Raw genomic sequence first — 17,782 nt, 5'->3', positions numbered from 1 at the left:
TTTTTTATCAGTTTTGTCATTCAATATTTTATTGATTGAAAATTAAGTTTTATCATTTATTTTGATATTTTTTTCTATGAGATTACCATGAACTCATGATCTGGGTTGCGGATCTCGCAAGTTATTCAAGGTTAACATGCGTTTATCTAATATGTTCCTTCTAAATAAGACATTAACAAATGCTTATGCTTTTTTTTATGCTAAACAAAAAGGTAATCCAGCTTGCAACATAACACATGTCAATGATCTAGTATATACTTAAAGATCTAAGGTTTTTTTTTCCCATGTACTTCACTGTTCATATGAACACTGAAGAAACTTGGGTTTTTTCTTTCATTTTCAAGCATTTTTTTCTTGTAATTGAATCCTTCTATAGCCTAATTTGATTGAAATAGGCTTAAGAATATGAAGAAAATATACTAAATTAAAAAATAGAGGATTGAAATGTAAAAAAAGAAAAAAGAAAAAATATGCCTAACCCCACACTCTCGACAATTCTCATCTTGATTCAAAAGTTCATTTCATTCATCTTTTAGTTCCTGAATTTGAGAGAGGAAAAAAAAAGTCACCAAAAAACAGTAAAGAAAGAGAAAATCATTGGTTGGATCACTTTTTGACAACAAAACTTGTCGTTTTTGGTGTTAATGATTTTTATTCGAAAAAAAAAGTTTGATTAAGGTTATTTTGAACCTTCATCTTGTATAGAAAAACAAATCAGGGTTGAGAGAGAATATTTATTCTCAATTTAATCTTGTATTTTTTAGTCATTTTAGGGGGTTTTTTCGCTTGATAAATTGGTTTTTTTTATAAATATTCTAGGGGTTTTTCATATCAATAAAATCTCAACCTTGATTTTCTAGTTATCATAGTGGTTACTAGATTTTAGGCAAGAAACGTCTTCTACCTTAAGTTTTTTCAAAAAAATTAGGGTTGCCCGCCATTAACAAAATAAAAAGGTCACATTAGCTCGGGCCTGGAAGCCCACCCCATGCTTATACTCCTGGGTTTTTTTTGTACGGTCTAGGCGCATTGGGCCACCAAACCCATATAACTGGCTTGTTTTTTATAAAAAAAATTTCATTTGCAATACCACTTTTTTTGTTAATTGAGTTTTTTAGATAATCTAGTTTTACAGGAAAATAAAAACAAGCAAGATAAATTTTTTTATATAAATAACATGGTTTTTTTTGTTTAGTATTTTTCTCCTTCTTTGTTTTTTGTTATTACATTATATCTTTTCAATCTCTCCTTTTTACATCTTTTTAAAATATATATTTTTTACATTTTTAAGTAAATTCTCACTTTGTTATTTTTAATTGGATGATAATTTTTTATTGGTTTGGGTTTTAAAATTTACTTCTTATTTTTATTTTTACATGCATAGTTTTATTTTTTAAGTAATGATTTTATTAGTCAATGTATAATTTTTTAACAAGTGTCATATGATTTAACATAATTAGTTGAATAGAATCACAAAAGATTTTCTTACAGGAAAAAAATTCCACCAAAAAAAAATACAAGGGAAAACATGCCATTCACCGGTTTTAATTGGTTAAATGCATAGATAATTAACACTTGGTATATTAAATAAAAAATAAATAAAAGAACATAAATTTTAATAAAAGTAGCTTTTTATACATATGATCAATAAAATATATATGATGACAATGAATCTTCATAATTTAAAAAACATATACCTGGACTTGTGTGGCCATTTAATTACAAGTAAAAAGAATTTCATGAAGGTTATTAAGCTAAATCACTTGAATATCACACACAAGATCCATAAGTAAACCATTATAACATAAGTAGATCTTTAAAAGAAAATAAAAATTAATGATATTATTAATAAATATAAAATTATACTTGTTGTTAAAGATTTTAGACAACAACAAGATGTGAAATATTTTAATATATATTTACTCATGTCAAGAGTAATTTCTGTCAAATATTAATAGCCATCACAATTATTAACAAGTTTGAAATACATCAAGTGAATATAAAAACAACTTTATTAAATGGTGATCTTGATGAGAATGTTTATATAGAATATATCCAAAAGGTTTGTTGTCAATAAATGATAAAAGAAAATATGCAAGCTTATTAAACCATTATATGGTTTGAAATAAGTACCCAAACAATGACATACAAAAATTAACAAGATTATGTTGTCAAATGAATACAAAATCAACGAAGTTGATAAATGTGTTTATGTGAAAAATACAGATAAAAATTATATCATTATATGTCTCTTTATAGACAATATGTTTATTTTAGACATAATGACTACATAATCAAGTCTACTAAAAAAATATTAACTAATAAATTTGATATAAAAGATTTTAGGGTTGCAAATATCATACAATTAATAAATATTTCTATGATATCTAATAAAATATATATGACTTTCTTCGTAAGGTTGGCCTTTCTAAATGCAAACCTCCTCCTCTATAAGTAAGGGTGATCATTTTCGATTTGATTCGGTCCGGTTTTTACCTTTAAAAAACAACCAAACTGAAAAAAAGAAACCCAAACCGAACCGGAACTGGTCCAAACCAACGGTTTCGGTTCAGTTCTTTAGGTCCAAAACTGGAAAAACCTATGGTTTTTTTTCTGGCTCCTTTTTGGCTTTGTAATGGGCTTTTAATGGGCTTTTAGTGGATTTCTGATGGGCTTATAATTGATGTTAATAATATCTAATTTTCTTAGAAGATTCCAAAGTATATTTAATTTTTTTGCCACTAAATATTCGCTTGTATTAAGTTGTTATTGCCAATCTTGTGTTCAATATATTTTTTATCTTCTTAATTTTTTTCTCCTGTTTCAAAAAAATTTAAATAACATACAGTCACACACCAATAAGTTAAAATCCAAATTATAAACCATTGCCTTCAAAGGGCTTAAAGAAAAAACAATAAATAACATTATCATAAAATACTCCAAGCAAAAAAAAAAACAATCTTAATTTGCACATCGTCTCAATAAAAAAGCACATCAAGAACATTGCACTTTGATACCTGAAATGCAAAATATAGAATTATAACATGATAAATTAAATTAGAAGATATAAAATTAAAAAATAGTATTTTTACCATATGTTTTCAATAAATGCATCAATTTGTGAACTAATTATCATCTGTTGTTAGATGCAACTTTCCACCGAATTCTACAAAATAAAAAATTAAACATGTTAGAATAAAAAATATAAATGAGTTAATTAATAAATAATTTGTATGGATGTGTTGTTTAAGGTTCATGATCAAACTATATTCCAACTTGAATTTTCAACGTGGCAGTGTGAATTTTACTGGTTGACATGAGAGCATCTTATTATCGACATTCTTCTCTGAATTATGATGGAAAGAATGATCAATTGATAGTTTTACTGGTTGTTTTCTCAGGTCATTCCTTTTGATAATAAAAGACAGCTCAAAGAGGCTTTTAACATAAGGTATGAATCTTCTATCCAATTACTCAACATCAGTTCTATGGATAAACCTGCCAATGACCTATCTAAAGAATATATGAATATGCTTATGAAGACCTTGGCTGTGAAGTTGATGTCCAGTATATTGGATCTGGATTCCTATATTTCAATTGCACATAACGCATGTGTGTGTATGCAATAACCAGGCGTGATTTCTCTTAGGAAGCTGCTTTCTATTAAATACCTGGATATATATTAGTGAGACAATTATAACAAAGGCTATCTAAATTGCTATAGAGAAATAGTAGAATGATGGAAGTTAATTTTGAGGCATTGCTCTTTCTAGGAAAGGAGGGTCTCCTCATGCCCATGCCCTATAATTCTATGATGTCTGCACATAGGTTTATGGTGAAGAGGCCGAATTTATCATTGAGTTTTATTGTTTCTTCATTATATGCTTATATAATAATTTGTTTATCATGTCTTTTTTACAAGGTCCGTTGTTTTCCTTTTGCATCCTCACTTTCAGAATGTAGTTCTTTCAAATATATTTTTTAGGTTTACAGGTTTATTAAACCATTGGGATATCACAGCATCAACATTAGTATCATAAAATTGATTATGAGCATTAACAATATTCAACCCAAACAACCTTAAAACATAGTAAACCAATTCATAATCATGCAATATCTCAAAGCCACAGTAAATAATGGGGTCAATTTTCAAATAGATAACTTCGAATAAAAAAATAAGGACATACTGTTTGCGATTGATCGTCTTCTGAGACAAGGACAAAGATTTCAATTTTCAATCCAGATTGTGTTTTTTCGTCTACCTTTATTTTTACATTGTTTAAAATAATTAACACATCAAAATAGAAAAATAGAAACAATATAAAATCAATAAGCAACAATTAATTAAATCTGTAATTACATGACAAGATTACTTGAGCGATGTAATCGACTTTGATAGAAGCAATAGATTGAAGAAGCTTTGGAAGCGGTAACAGTTTCGCCACCTCACGCATGACGATTTCTTTCAAGATACGAAGAATAGTCGCCTAGGAATAGCCTAAGCTCGTTGATTGGTGAAGATCAAAGTAGTTATGGTGTGGCACTGTGGATTGAGGACTGAGGAGGAGAAGAAAGACAGTAAGACATTGTCTGTGTCTCTAAACTTTTAGAGGGAGATGGCGGCTGTTAATGGGAAAGGACGGGGGCGGCTATGTGAATGAAAGTAGGGGTGATCAGAGGGGGTGGTTGTGTCACTGTGAAGTGTGAATGAAAGGGTTGAAGGGGAGGGGGCGGCTGTGTGAAAGTGAAAGAAATGAAAAATGGTATGCTAGGGTTAATCGTTGATGCCTAATGGCTAATAGGAGGGAGGAGGCGGCCCCCGACTTGGTTTATTTTTTTTTCATTTCTAAACCGAACCGGTTCAGTTCGGTTTGAGTTGACCGATTCAGGCACACTAAAATCAGAAACCAAACCAGATATTTTTCTAAATATTTTAACCGGTTTTTTTACCGGTTCGGTTTTTTCGGTTAATTTTTTTTAGATTTCTCGATTAAATCGGTTTTCAGTTTTTTTGCTCACCCCTATCTACAAGGATGTATATTTCATTCATTAACATAAATAAATATTTGTAATATATTAAAATCAATAACATGACTCTCCTAGTAATTCCTTTTTATCGAAATGTTTTTTTTTATATAATGATCACATATATATATATATATATATATATATATATATATATATATATTCTATTTTGTTGAAATGTTTTTCTTAGATTTTTCTTTAACATGATAATTTATAGTTGAATTAGTACCCGTAATCTTCTCTTTTAAAAGATTTGGAACTCAAACATCTCAATCAATAAATAGAAAAATGATTTGATATTCAAAATTTATCGTGAAATAAATTTAGTTTAATGCACGTGCATCCACTAAGGCCTGAATTACACTAGTCTTAAAACATTCCACAACTGATTTAATATTCTGGAAGGAAAATATTAATTGACTTTACAAGAAAGCAAAAGCCAAAAAATAAAAAAATAAAAAAAATAGGGAAGTTTGTTTTTCTCGTTTGGTTACAAAGGAAAAAGAAAACCGCCAGAATAATTTTCCTAAACCAGAACAGGAATATACCTGTATCCAATCCGAGGAAAGAGATATTAAGCAAAGCCGCACCATTCCCTCGTCTTCAAAGATATGACACCCTATCCAAATTCATAACCAAACCCTAAAAAGTAACAATTCCACTTTCATTTTTCAATCCTAAAAAAAAACCTAGAAAAATTAAAAGAAATCCATTTTCAATATCAAAAACCTGTTATTTAGCCTAATATCAGTAATTCGCACCATTATCAGCTCATGGACCTTCAACGAGCCATGCTAGATGAACTCATGGGTGCAGGTAATAAAACCCTAATTTTATTTTTCAATTTCATGCATTTACATTGACGAAGCTCTGATTATTTGATTGATTATATGGGGCTGTTAATGTGTTTAGAATTTTGGGTTTTTTTTTTCTTGTGTTAAAAAGATCGTAATTTGACGGAGGAAGAGAGAAAAGATTACAAGGAAATAACATGGGATTCAAAGGAGGTTTGTGCTTATTATATGGCTCGGTTTTGTCCTCATGACCTCTTTGTCAACACCAAAAGTGATATTGGTAAGTTATTGTATCTTTAAGTTGACTAATTTTGATTGGATTATGTTAACTTTAGCTTGTTTCTAAATTTTGGAGATTTGAATTCTCATTATATCTGTGCTTGATTTGTACTTTGGTGATTAAGTTGAGCTTTGGTTTTGATAATTTGGAGATTTTTCGCTAATTGGTTTTTGCTCCTTTTGTTTCTGCTGCCAGGACCATGTGATAGGGTTCACGATCCAAAGTTGAAAGAAAGGTAGTTGTGGGTGTTTTGATTGACAATGCCATGACATTGCTGCATTCTAGTTCCAGTATGTTACTGACTAAACGTTCTCTATGGACCTGTTGCCTGAGATCAGAATAATGGTGGTTCTTGATTGATTGTTGATGTGTTGCAGGAATTTTCCAAGTGCTATGTTTGTTCTTAGTTGTTGAGCTCTGTATTATGTCATTTGACTCTATATGTTTATTAAATTAACTACCTCTTGATACTGTTGTGTTAGTTATTAATTTGGTTCTTTATAAGAAACTAACTGCTTTGTAAGTGTAACTGAAGATGAATCTTGGATCTGCAGAACACTGTTGGTGTGATATTTTTTCTTCTTGATGTAACTAAACTAAAATGTTCATAAGGTTGTTGTAAGAAGAGGAGAATAATTTGTGCTGTTCAAATCAGTCCATAGTGTCAGTGATTTACATATTTTGATTTTATTTTGTTTTGATACTTGTGCTTCTAGTGCATGATTGTTCAAAATTAGGTGTTCTATCAAAGTTTAGTTGGTCTTCTTCATCAGAATTTTCTCATACTCTCTCCATATGTACTCAAACTTATCTAATGGCTCTATTAAATATTTTCTGACTTAAGCTTTGAGAAGTCCCCAAGACATGATGCATATCTGGCTAAATTTGAAGCAGAACTTGCTCAGAGATGTGAGAAATTGGTAGGTCTCTTACTTCTTGGTTTTGGTTGCTTGTTATTTGTGATATGTAGTTTTATATGTTTACATGGGATCCTTTTCTATGCAGGTTATGGAATTGGATAGAAGAGTTAGGCGTGGACGAGAACGCCTGGCACAAGGGGATGAACCTATGCCACCTCCTCCGCTGTCAGCTGACAAGTCTGAACGATTATCTGTGGTGGAGGAGAAAATAAAAAACCTGCTGGTGCAAGTGGAGGCCCTTGGCGAAGTTGGGAAGGTGGATGAAGCTCAAGCGCTTATGAAAAAGGTGTTCTTAATTTGTTTCTAATACCAGCCCATTCCCCACCCAGACCTGAAAATAACAAAAATATAAAAACAATGCATTCATGCTTTTATGTTGCAGTTCCTCCTTTAAGTATGATATTGTGTTAAACCTTCCTTTTCCTTTTTTTTTCCTGAAATATGAAATCGCTTGCCCAACCAGTGACTTAAATCCTGACTTTTTGCGACTCTTCTAACAGGTGGACGAACTTAATGCTGAGAAAGCATTGATTCAATGCCAGAATGATAAAGTATTGGTGGTTCCACAGGAGAAAAAGATGGCTTTGTGTGAGATTTGTGGTTCCTTTCTGGTTGCAAATGATGTTGCAGAGAGAACCCAGTCTCATATCACAGGGAAGCAGCACATCGGATATGGGATGGTCCGGGATTATATCACCGAGTACAAGGTGAGTTAACTTCGCTGTATGAATTCAGTGTACAATATATTTGTTTGTTTTTTAGTGAACTGAGAATGTGGAATACACAGGAAGCTAAGGAGAAGGCAAGGGAAGAGGAAAGATTAGCAAGGGAAAAAGAAGCCGAAGAACGGAGGAAACTGAGGGAGAAGGAATATGAGAGTAGGAGGAGTGGTTCAGGTGATAGAGATCGGTATCATGATCGAGATAGAGAAAGGGAGCGGGACAGGCACCGAGATCGTGAAAGGTCAAGGGAGTGGAATGGTAGGGGTAGTCGAGATGATTGGAGGGCTAAGAATGGAAGGGATGGTGGCAGGGATAGGCACCGTGATCGGAGCAGGTCATGTTCCCCCGTTAGGCATGGTCGCAGGAGGTCACCTAGAAGTCCAGTTCGCCCAAATTAGAGGATTATGTTCATAGATATCTGAGTTTAAAAATTATATGAGGTAGACTTTTTAATCTCAAAGTTTCATGAACATGTGCTTTTGGAGACTCGCGTTAAATGTCATCATGGGTAAAAAATTTCTTGTTATCTCACAGCTTTATTGAGAGTTTACCTCACTTTCATCAAATATTATTAGAGGAGAAAAGGGTTGAGGTAGGTATTACTTAATGCTGTTGTAACTATTTTGTGTTCTTTTTGGACTTTGTTTGAACAAATTTTTGACGCCTTTGTCTCTGGAACATTGATTCATAGTCTAGTATCTGTCTCCTATCTTTGGTCATTGATGTTCTCATGTACTTAAGAGTACAGATTCAAATATATGCTTGAGTGACACTGCTGCTGAGACCGATGATGGTTTAGTGTCTCAATCTCAAGGTAACAAATAAATCTTGTTTTCTAACATGACTTGCGCCTATAGGTTGACTTCGCCTTACTGTAGAAGGTTTTGGGGGGGGGGATTTTTGTTGGCAACTGCTTCTTGGTTGACTAGACAGGGAAAGAAATTTGGGAATCCCAATTTGTAGTGTTATTAACCATGCCCCATTTTAATTGATCTTGCATTTCAGTTTTAGCATGTTGATGATCTAGTAGGCAGGAAAGCTCATTTGTCCACTCAATTTTGCCTGTACCATTGTCATATGGAACTCAAAGTGACTGGGCTGTGTGAGTGCTTTGCAAATAAATAGGCAGTCTTTGAGGCCAGATACATGTGTTTTTGGGTGGTTATCCGACCTGGAAACCTCAAGAATTCAATTTCATGGAAAACTGATTTTTTGTCTTACAGAGTAGTGGGTACCTTTGGAGTAAAAAATTCAAAAGCCAGGATCGGCCAACAATAGGTAACTGCCCCTTACATAGTATCTTTTAGAGCCAAGATGTCTCTAAAACTCAATTACTTGGAACAGTTCTTTCTATGCTTGTCTGGAAATCTACTTCAACGGACTGGAACTGGATGCACTATAACTTGAAATGGTGCGGGAACTGGAGGTAACTTGAACCTATATGAAATTTCAAATAGCATATTTCTGTGACCAGCTTGCAGGAAAGACATGCAATCTGTTGAACTTGGATGGTAGAGTTGCCGCGGGTAAGTAAGCTCCTGATGTAATCTGTGGATGGTTTGTGCATGGGAATATTAAAATTAAGTTAGTTCTATCTTATTGGAGGTTCAAATTGAACAATGCCGAATTGAAGAATTGGAAAATATGTAATGACAACTACCTTGCATTGTTTTTTTTTTTTTAAGATTAATATGAGTGTCCGGCCGAATTTGTGCGCATCTCGATTAATTTTATGAACCTGCAATGTTGAAATGATCTAATGTTGGGATGTGTTTAGATTTCATTTGATTTGTCAATCTGATGCTATCGTTTCAAAAGGTTTATTATCAAACATTCCCGGTACAACTTGCTGCTTGAGCTTGTTCATGTTAAGCGACGATATTTTTTTCTCTTTTGAATTGGAAAACTGAACGATGTAAGTTAGATATCACTCGGCACATGTCAGCAGCTCCATCTTTTGTCAGATATCATCTTTTGTTAAGCTCCTTCCTCGTTATGGAAGGTGTGATAAACAGCTGATGGTTGCATGCTCTAGCCCTTGCTGGCACAACGCTATTGATTTTGTCTTCTCGTTGAGGAATGTGGCAACCCCGCAGAACTGCAAAAAGGTGGACTTGAATGTGAGAGCTACAATTTTATTTTACACCTCTTACAAGTCTGAAAGGAATTCACACTTCTGCTTTAGCCAAAATTCTGAAAAAAGCAATTGACAGTTAATTTGCACAAATTATTGTCAACTCCATTATTTTGGGTATAACCTACTTGGTGCCATACAAATAGGGTTCCTTGTCATCGAAAAATGTAGCAGTTGCCTGACTGGGTTTCCTAGAAAAATAAACATTTAGCTGGCGGCATAAGGGTCCTTTTTTAACTTCGCCCTTTTTCGTTTCTTCCCTGGAGGGAGAATGACTTGATTACATTTGGGTTCTACCTCACTTCTCACCACAGAGTCCAGTGTAACAGGTAAATCATCTTCATTGTTACTATTATGCAACCGACAATAGTCAATGGAAGCTTCGTTGTACACAAGGCAAAGAGGGCCTACAATCAGACAGCATACAAAAACATTAGTAACACAATAGAACTACTGGTAATGAGGAGGAGCAAAACAAGGTCCAACCATTTGTGTACCTTTACGGAATTTTATCCATGAAGGACATAATCTGTGGCTCTCGTTTTAGGTTTTTCATTGTTCTCAAACACTGCTAAGAATAGCAAATGAATAACTTTCCATTGAACTCATCACCATCACCAACAGCAACAATTACCATTTAGCATCTCAGGGCTTCAACCATGAATGACACAGTGGACAAGCTGGTCATCTTTCTAGCAAAGAGAGATGGCATAGATAAGCTTGTCAAGACTTTCCAGTATGTGTCCAAGCTTGTTCACTGGCATGTAGAAGCCACCCATCCAGACGCTGCAATGAGATTCAAGCAATGGGAAGTTGCTTCTGGCCTTGGCCGGAAAGCCTTCAGAACTGGCAGGTTTCTCACTGGCTTCAATGCTCTAAGAAGAGGCCCTGGCGCAACCCCGGCGTTAAAGGTCTTAGCTGTTCTTGCTAATGCAGGAGAAATGGTCTATTTCTTTTTTGACCATTTTCTTTGGTTATCAAGAATTGGAACTTTGGATGCAAAGTTGGCAAGAAGGATGAGCTTCATTTCAGCATTGGGCGAGTCTTTTGGCTACATATTTTTCATTATAGCTGATTTTATTATAATGAAAGAAGGGCTAGAAACAGAGAGAAGGCTCATAATCTCTTCAAAAGAAGATGGTTCAGAAGATGCGAAAGAGAGCACGAGGAAGATCAGAGCAGAGAGAGTGATGAGGTTGATGGCAGTAGCAGCTAACGTTGCAGATTTGATTATTGCACTGGCAGATATTGAGCCCAACCCATTTTGCAACCATGCTGTTACTCTTGGCATTAGTGGGTTGGTGTCTGCTTGGGCTGGTTGGTACAGAAATTGGCCCTCGTAGTCGTAGTTCAAATACCTCTGTTACACTTGTGTTGTAGTTGCGATGGAAATTATACTCTTTTACTTGAAAAAAATCTTGCAACGAAGTGTTCCATTTTATCATCTTAGTGGTTCATGGCTTTACGTGGAGAGTTTCTCAAGTCGTAGCAGCCAAGTCTTCAAGATGGATGGGAAATTTTTCATTTTTTTTTGTAGGCTTTGGAAATAATACTCTGCAATTATCATATTGGACTAAAATGATTTATGTCATTAGAATTTGAGCCTTTGGTAAGTTGAACCGAATGAAATTGATAAAATTGCCATGTAAAGAACAAAGCAATCGGGTTCGATTAAAAAAAAATAATAAGAAAACATCATATGATAATTGTGCTTCTCTATGGATAATTTGGAAACGTGTTTTTTAAAAAAATTAATTTTTTTTTATCTTTTTTAATCATTTGATGAATTGATGTGAAAATAATTTTTTAAAAATAAAAAATATTATTTTGATATATTTTTAAATAAAAAAACTAACCCACCACCCAACTTAAATAATTTAGTCTCAATTAATTCATGAGCTTTGTTCAGGTAATTTTCACAAATTTAAAATTGAAAAAATCTTCAAGTTATATGAGAAAAAAGAAATCATTTATTTTACTAAAGAAAAACGAATGGGGGCAGTTAATTTTAACTCGCAACATATTCTCCTGGTAGGTACCCAAATGCATTCGGGCCAGGAAAGGGTGAGTCAAAGCCTGGTAAGAAGTCGTAGTCTTTGAAGAAACCGAATGCCTGCTCCACAATCCACATTCAAGTGTAATAAAGATGTAGAAAGTTGACCTCGTAATCTCCTTACACTAAACCCCCCACCTATTCCTTCTTGATCGGAATGTAATCTAGCATTTCCATCACTTTTAATTATTAAAATTAGATTAAATATTCTCTTTCGCAGGTTTGGTTTTCTATTTTTCACCGTTTTCCCACAGATATTTCTTGCAGTGTGGTGTTTGCTTCTAATCCCCCGAGTTTAGCATTAATCAAGATTAACTTTATTTTATATATATAAACAAAACACTAGAGTTTGGCTTTTTTCTTGTTGGGTTTCTTTTATTTTGCATTTCTCAGAGGCTAAACAGAGGTTTTCTGGGTTTTGTGAGATCAGATGGCTGAAGGAACCGCTTCAAGATATGTGAAGTTAACAAAAGAACAAGCTGATGTAGAGGAGATTAAGCCCGGTGAGCTAAATCAGCCCATTGAGGTTCCTCAGGTCTCAATCTTTCTCTCTTTAATATCAGATTTTGTCACCTTCTGTTTCAAGTCTTGAAATTTAAGTAATTTTAATGTTTTAGTGTCAGATGGGATGGTTTCGAAGTTTAGAAGGGTTTAGCTTTTCAACTTTGATCTGATATTGCTGTATCTACTTCTCTTGGGTCAAATTATAAATGTGTTTCTTTGTGGGATTTGAATGTCGAGGCTAAATTTGTGTAAAGATGGGATCTTTTGGATCACTGATTTTTTCTCGGTGGGGCAGTTGACCGTTCGTAAGTGTAATGAATGTGGGCAACCTTTACCTGAAAACTTTGAGCCTCCAGGAGATGAGCCTTGGACTACTGGGATTTTTGGATGTGCTGATGATACCGAAAGCTGTAAGTACGTTTATAATTTAGTATTATATAGTTTTCAAATCAATGTTCTATGATGTGGGGCGTATCACATTTGGATACGTTCAGAACTTGTTGGAGATGAATTGCTTCTGTTATTGTGATCTATGTAGTGCTTTGCTGCTTTTCATTTTATTAAGTTAGAATTTATGACATGGACATATGTACTTAGCTGATCTGCTTTGCCCTTAATTCGGACGTATTGAACTATCTGGTAATTATCCAGTGCATGAGATAAATGGCTTTGGCCAAATCTGAGTTTGTGCTCATTGCATGTGCTTGAAAGGAAAGTCATGGCAGTTTCTCTTGAAGCTCCTGCCCTAGACAGATTATGAGCATTACTTTCTTGACATGGTTGTGCCCCTGAGTTAAGTAAACATCTGTTGGAGACATAATTTCATCCGATAAAAAATTGTTTATTTGCCCATATGGCAGCTCCATTTAGGATTTGAATGCAGGCAGCTCAATTGTTTCTGTTTTTTGTTGTTTCCCAAATCAATGATTTCTTTTATTTGTTTTCTTTTCTTCTCATTTTTCTCAAATCCTTGTGGATCTGAAATGGAATTCGTAGACTTTTTGTATTACAACTTGTCTCTTGGTGTTATTTCCCCATTGCTGTTAGTATAGAAGAAATAGTTTTTCCACAACTGTGGAACTTAGATGCATGGATGCCATTTGAAGAGAGCGTTTGGGAACGCAGGCCAACCTGTGTTTCCAAAAAAATCAAAAAAATTGTTTTGCTAAATTTTTTTTTTTTTTATGTTTTGAATCGTTTTGATGCGTTGATCTCAAAAATAATTTTTAAAAAATAAAAAAAATTATTTTGATGCATTTCGGAATAAAAATCACTTTGAAAAGAAACCACACTCCCAAACAGGCCGAAATCCTTTACAGATTTTACAATAGGCACAGTTCAAATTTTTTATTCATTTAGGAACATGGTTTTGAAAAATGGCTTTGATTGACCAAATGAATCGTGAGATTTTGGAAAGTGACAGTTATTGTGCTCTTGTGTTGTTGTCACTTGCCATAACTGATCGAACTTTTAGGTCTAATGTACTTCTCAATGCTGAATTGGAATTCTATTTTGAAGTTATGATCTAGTGAAAAACTTAAAATAGGTATCATTTAGAGTTTTATGCGATGTACAAGTCTTCAAACTCAACTGATTTAAACATATAATCCTTTGTTTTCCTAGTTTTTCCTTTTCTTTCCTGTATTTATTTTTGAAACAAAATATAACTGGATATTGCAAGTAAAGTTTTATGGACGGTGTTAAATTTGTTTCTCATAATTAATAATGTGATGATGACATAGATAGTACAATGCATATGAAGACAAAGGTTGTTCTCTAGAAATCAATTTATTGACTTGATTCAAAATAGTTTGTACAAAGTTCCTATTTAAAGGAGAATACAAGGCATGAAATCACGAACCAAATCAAATCATATATCATAATTAAGAGTGACCCCTAATTTATAATCTATTTCCTAATTTATAGACAATCTAATATAGGATCTGCTATTTTACAACAGCATATTATTTTAGAATCCATACCATGCTTGGGAAGGTGTGGTAGGCTGTCACTAGTTTTTATTATTCCTTGGTTAAGTGGATGTTATTGTCTTTTTGGCAACTTTATACAATTCATTCTCTTGTATTTCATAGTTTCTTCAACAAGTATGGGTACCATTTTTTGACTGTTTTAGCTAGTTATTTATGCAAGGCATGATGAATTAATACTTCTTATTTTACACCTTGAAAGGCTGGACAGGACTATTTTGCCCTTGTGTTCTATTCGGTAGAAATATTGAGAGCTTGAGAGATGATACTCCCTGGACTACCCCGTGCATTTGCCATGCTGTTTGTGTTGAAGGTGGCCTTGCACTGGCCGCAGCAACAGCAGTTTTCCATGGCATTAACCCAGGGACATCATTTCTCATTTGTGAGGGTTTACTTTTTGCATGGTGGATGTGTGGCGTATACACTGGTCTTGTCAGGCAGTCTTTACAGAAGAAATATCATCTCAAGGTAATCTCAATTTGTCAATTTAATATTCATTGTATGAATTGAAGACGACACTGATCCTTGAACACTTTGTTAAGGTTAAAAAAAGCATCACATGCACATTTTGTAGATGCGGACAAGATGACTGCTTCCGAATTCCTTTTGTATGTCATGGGAGCACTAATAATTATAAGAGCTGTAACATATGGAATACTAGGGGTGTGCATAATTCGGTACCATGAACCATTACCCAAGAACTTGAACCTGAACATGAGAATCAGGTTGATACTTTTGTGAACCTGAACCTGACTATCAAAGAATCTATAGGTTCGTTTAACCTAAGTTCAAATTTGGTTTTTAGGTTAACCTAAACTCGTCCTAAACATGTGCAATCCTTCAAATAAGAACTTAAAAATCATAAGTCATAGGTTAAACTTTTATAATCCAGCGGTTAGGATTGGATATCATGTTCTTAGGTTATTTTGAACACCCCTATGGAATACTGTAATTAGTGATATTATTCCTTGAATGACTTGATATTTTAATGTGCTCTCTTATGGTGAGAATTACTTTTTCAGCGCATAAATTTGTTTAGTTCGTGATAAAGTGTGCTGTTGGAAGTTGATGTCAATTAACAAAGCATAATGAAATGGTAGTTATATAATTCTGTAAATTTAAAGAGCATTCTGTTCCTTCAAGAAGTAATAAAATATGAGAATCGCAGAAGAAATTTTTTTTGTCCAATTCAAATCTAGTAGTTGCAAAAGCAGCAAAGAGCATTAAATTTGAGCCTTTGCGAAAAGGATGTCAACTGCTTTTTTCAGTTAACCAAAATCATGTAGCCTGTGCGTGCCAACAACCAGCATGGCTTCCACTGTGCTGCCGAATGGAGCCTTGATATTGGGGTTGCTATAGTGCCAACGCCTAAAGCTTAGGCATTGCATACTCCCCATCATTATTTACATTACTGTTTACTTGCATTTGTTTGGATTGCAGAATTCACCTTGTGACCCATGCATGGTGCACTGCTGCATGCACTGGTGTGCTTTGTGCCAGGAGCACAGGGAGATGAAAGGTCGTCTATCAGATAACTTTGTCATCCCAATGACCGTTGTCAATCCTCCCCTTGTTCAAGAGATGAGCGCCACCAACGAAAACCAGGATTCTACTCTTTCCTCTGATAAGGGCACCAGCTTGGAGATGCAGCCTCTGTAAAATTCAGTCATACAATGGCATACTATGAAAGCGAATTTGATCTTGAAACTGGTTTTTTCTATCTGTTAGAAACTATTTCCTTACACGAGAAATTACAGCATCCCCCTGTGCATTAAAAGATCCAAACAGTTATATTTTCTGTCCTCGCTGATGCTTTTTTGTAGAGTGAACTTTACTTTTGATTAATGTGGATGCATTATCATTCAGACCATCTGTTTATACATCCACATCTTTTGAACTCAATGCTATATATGTTCGTACCTCTCGGTTGTTGTGATGAACCAGAAAGAGTTGCTTCCATAGCCTCAGCCTCAGCCTCAGTTTTTGTGTTTGCGCATCTAGCTTATTGCACAAGAGAATCTGTTGGTGCTGAATTTGGTGATTTAGTCAAGTAACTTGAGCATGGGATGGATTGATTGATCCACCATTCTCATGTCCAACACACCACCAATTAGCCAAATAGCACTACTCTTTATGGATAGTTGCTTCACCAAGTCTTTACATGGAAGAGGCCTGCAATGCCTCCATAGTGGATGGAATCATGGATTATTGGATTAGAAGAAGATAGTTGGTGTCGCTTGCCCTATGCTTTCTGTTCACTGAATAAATCAGGCGTATCCAGTGGCCTGTAATAGTAAAGTAGGATTCACAAATGATAGACATAAGTTATTGTTGTCACAGCTTCCAAAGCTGAACAAGCTAAACCAAGGACTGTCCCACAGCTCAGTTTTTTTTTTTTTTTTTTTAATTCTATTCGCATAGCAGTTCAAATTATTTCTCAAATTATCACGCTAAGAAATATATATTTTACTATAACACAGTAATACAAGTTACTCATGAGTATAGCTTAACTAGTCAGACTTTAAATTTGCTCTCTAAAGGTTACTAGTTCGAGTCTTGTAAATCTCAGGGTTCAGAGCTACTAAAGACTTACATGGTCGTTAACTTCAGGGCCTATGAGATTAGTCAAGATACGTGCAAGCTGACCCAGATATTCATGTTAATTGTTGCTACCCAATTTTTGACCCATCTTTTGATAATTTTTTAGAAAAAAAACCAAAAATAGCAAAAAAAACAATGAAAACCCAAAAAAATGCATTTTTGATATATTTGCATCGTTTTTAGCATTTTCAACATCATCTCAAAAGAATTTAAATTTTCAAAGGTATTTGAAACGCGTTCAACTTTTAACGCGTAAATTTTATGATCATTGATTTTCCTTGTTGAGTTGACGTTGATATTGCTCGCTTTCAAAAATACAAAAAAAAAAATAAGAAAAATCAAAATTTACAAAAAAAAAGAGAAAAAGAGAAGGAAAGGAAAGGTTGAGGGATTAGTTTGAAAACCTAGTAAAACTTTTCCTATAAATACCATGCTATACTGATTTTGTGAAGGAGGGGGGGTATTTCTGCAATTTGGGGGAGAAAATTTACAAAGGGGAGGGGGGGGCAGTTTGGAGAATGAAAAAAAGAGGGGAAACCTAAATCTATCTCTTCTCCAAGCAGCCGCCGCACCCCCAGCTTGGACCCGTTGGTTTCTTCTCCTTCACCCATCTCCACCAGCCGCTGCCCACAAACCAGCCACCCGAAGACTCCACACAGCCCCTTTCCTCTGCACACAACCTCTCGGCCAGCACCATATTTTTGCCAAAGACAAACCAAACAGATCCCCCTCTTACAGTCACTTCCCCTCATCCCAAAACA

General features: G+C 34.4%; 3 protein-coding genes across 6 annotated transcripts; all 3 read left to right on the top strand.

Moving 5' to 3' along the window:
• The first annotated feature begins 5,585 nt into the window (after positions 1-5,585).
• LOC133676045 (uncharacterized) lies at positions 5,586-8,460 on the top strand. Of its 2 annotated transcripts, XM_062097622.1 has the most exons (8): positions 5,586-5,841; positions 5,971-6,099; positions 6,295-6,334; positions 6,944-7,019; positions 7,105-7,305; positions 7,520-7,726; positions 7,807-8,181; positions 8,276-8,460. In XM_062097622.1, the coding sequence occupies exons 1-7, from the start codon at positions 5,799-5,801 to the stop codon at positions 8,137-8,139; spliced, it is 1,029 nt and encodes a 342-aa protein (XP_061953606.1). In that variant the 5' UTR covers positions 5,586-5,798; the 3' UTR covers positions 8,140-8,181; positions 8,276-8,460. The 2 variants fall into 2 exon arrangements, with proteins under 2 accessions (XP_061953606.1, XP_061953599.1); XM_062097615.1 differs by having other exon boundaries at positions 7,807-8,460.
• Positions 8,461-8,613: 153 nt separating this feature from the next.
• Positions 8,614-11,319, top strand: LOC133676057 (peroxisomal membrane protein 11B). The gene has a single exon (XM_062097635.1). It carries the CDS (start codon positions 10,535-10,537, stop codon positions 11,216-11,218), a length of 684 nt encoding a protein of 227 aa, XP_061953619.1. The 5' UTR covers positions 8,614-10,534; the 3' UTR covers positions 11,219-11,319.
• Positions 11,320-11,900: 581 nt separating this feature from the next.
• Positions 11,901-16,290, top strand: LOC133680867 (cell number regulator 6-like). 3 transcript variants are annotated; one of them, XM_062103885.1, is made up of 5 exons: positions 11,901-12,039; positions 12,359-12,463; positions 12,728-12,842; positions 14,623-14,888; positions 15,861-16,290. In XM_062103885.1, exons 2-5 carry the CDS (start codon positions 12,359-12,361, stop codon positions 16,077-16,079), a joined length of 705 nt encoding a protein of 234 aa, XP_061959869.1. In that variant the 5' UTR covers positions 11,901-12,039; the 3' UTR covers positions 16,080-16,290. The 3 variants fall into 3 exon arrangements, with proteins under 3 accessions (XP_061959869.1, XP_061959868.1, XP_061959867.1); XM_062103884.1 differs by having other exon boundaries at positions 11,976-12,087; XM_062103883.1 differs by having other exon boundaries at positions 11,991-12,148.
• Positions 16,291-17,782: the final 1,492 nt, after the last annotated feature.

The sequence above is a fragment of the Populus nigra genome, chromosome 1, assembly GCF_951802175.1.
Source record: "Populus nigra chromosome 1, ddPopNigr1.1, whole genome shotgun sequence".
Classification (NCBI taxonomy): Eukaryota; Viridiplantae; Streptophyta; class Magnoliopsida; order Malpighiales; family Salicaceae; genus Populus; species Populus nigra.
Note: the sequence above shows the minus strand (reverse complement) of the source record. Positions and strands in the feature narration are given on the sequence as shown.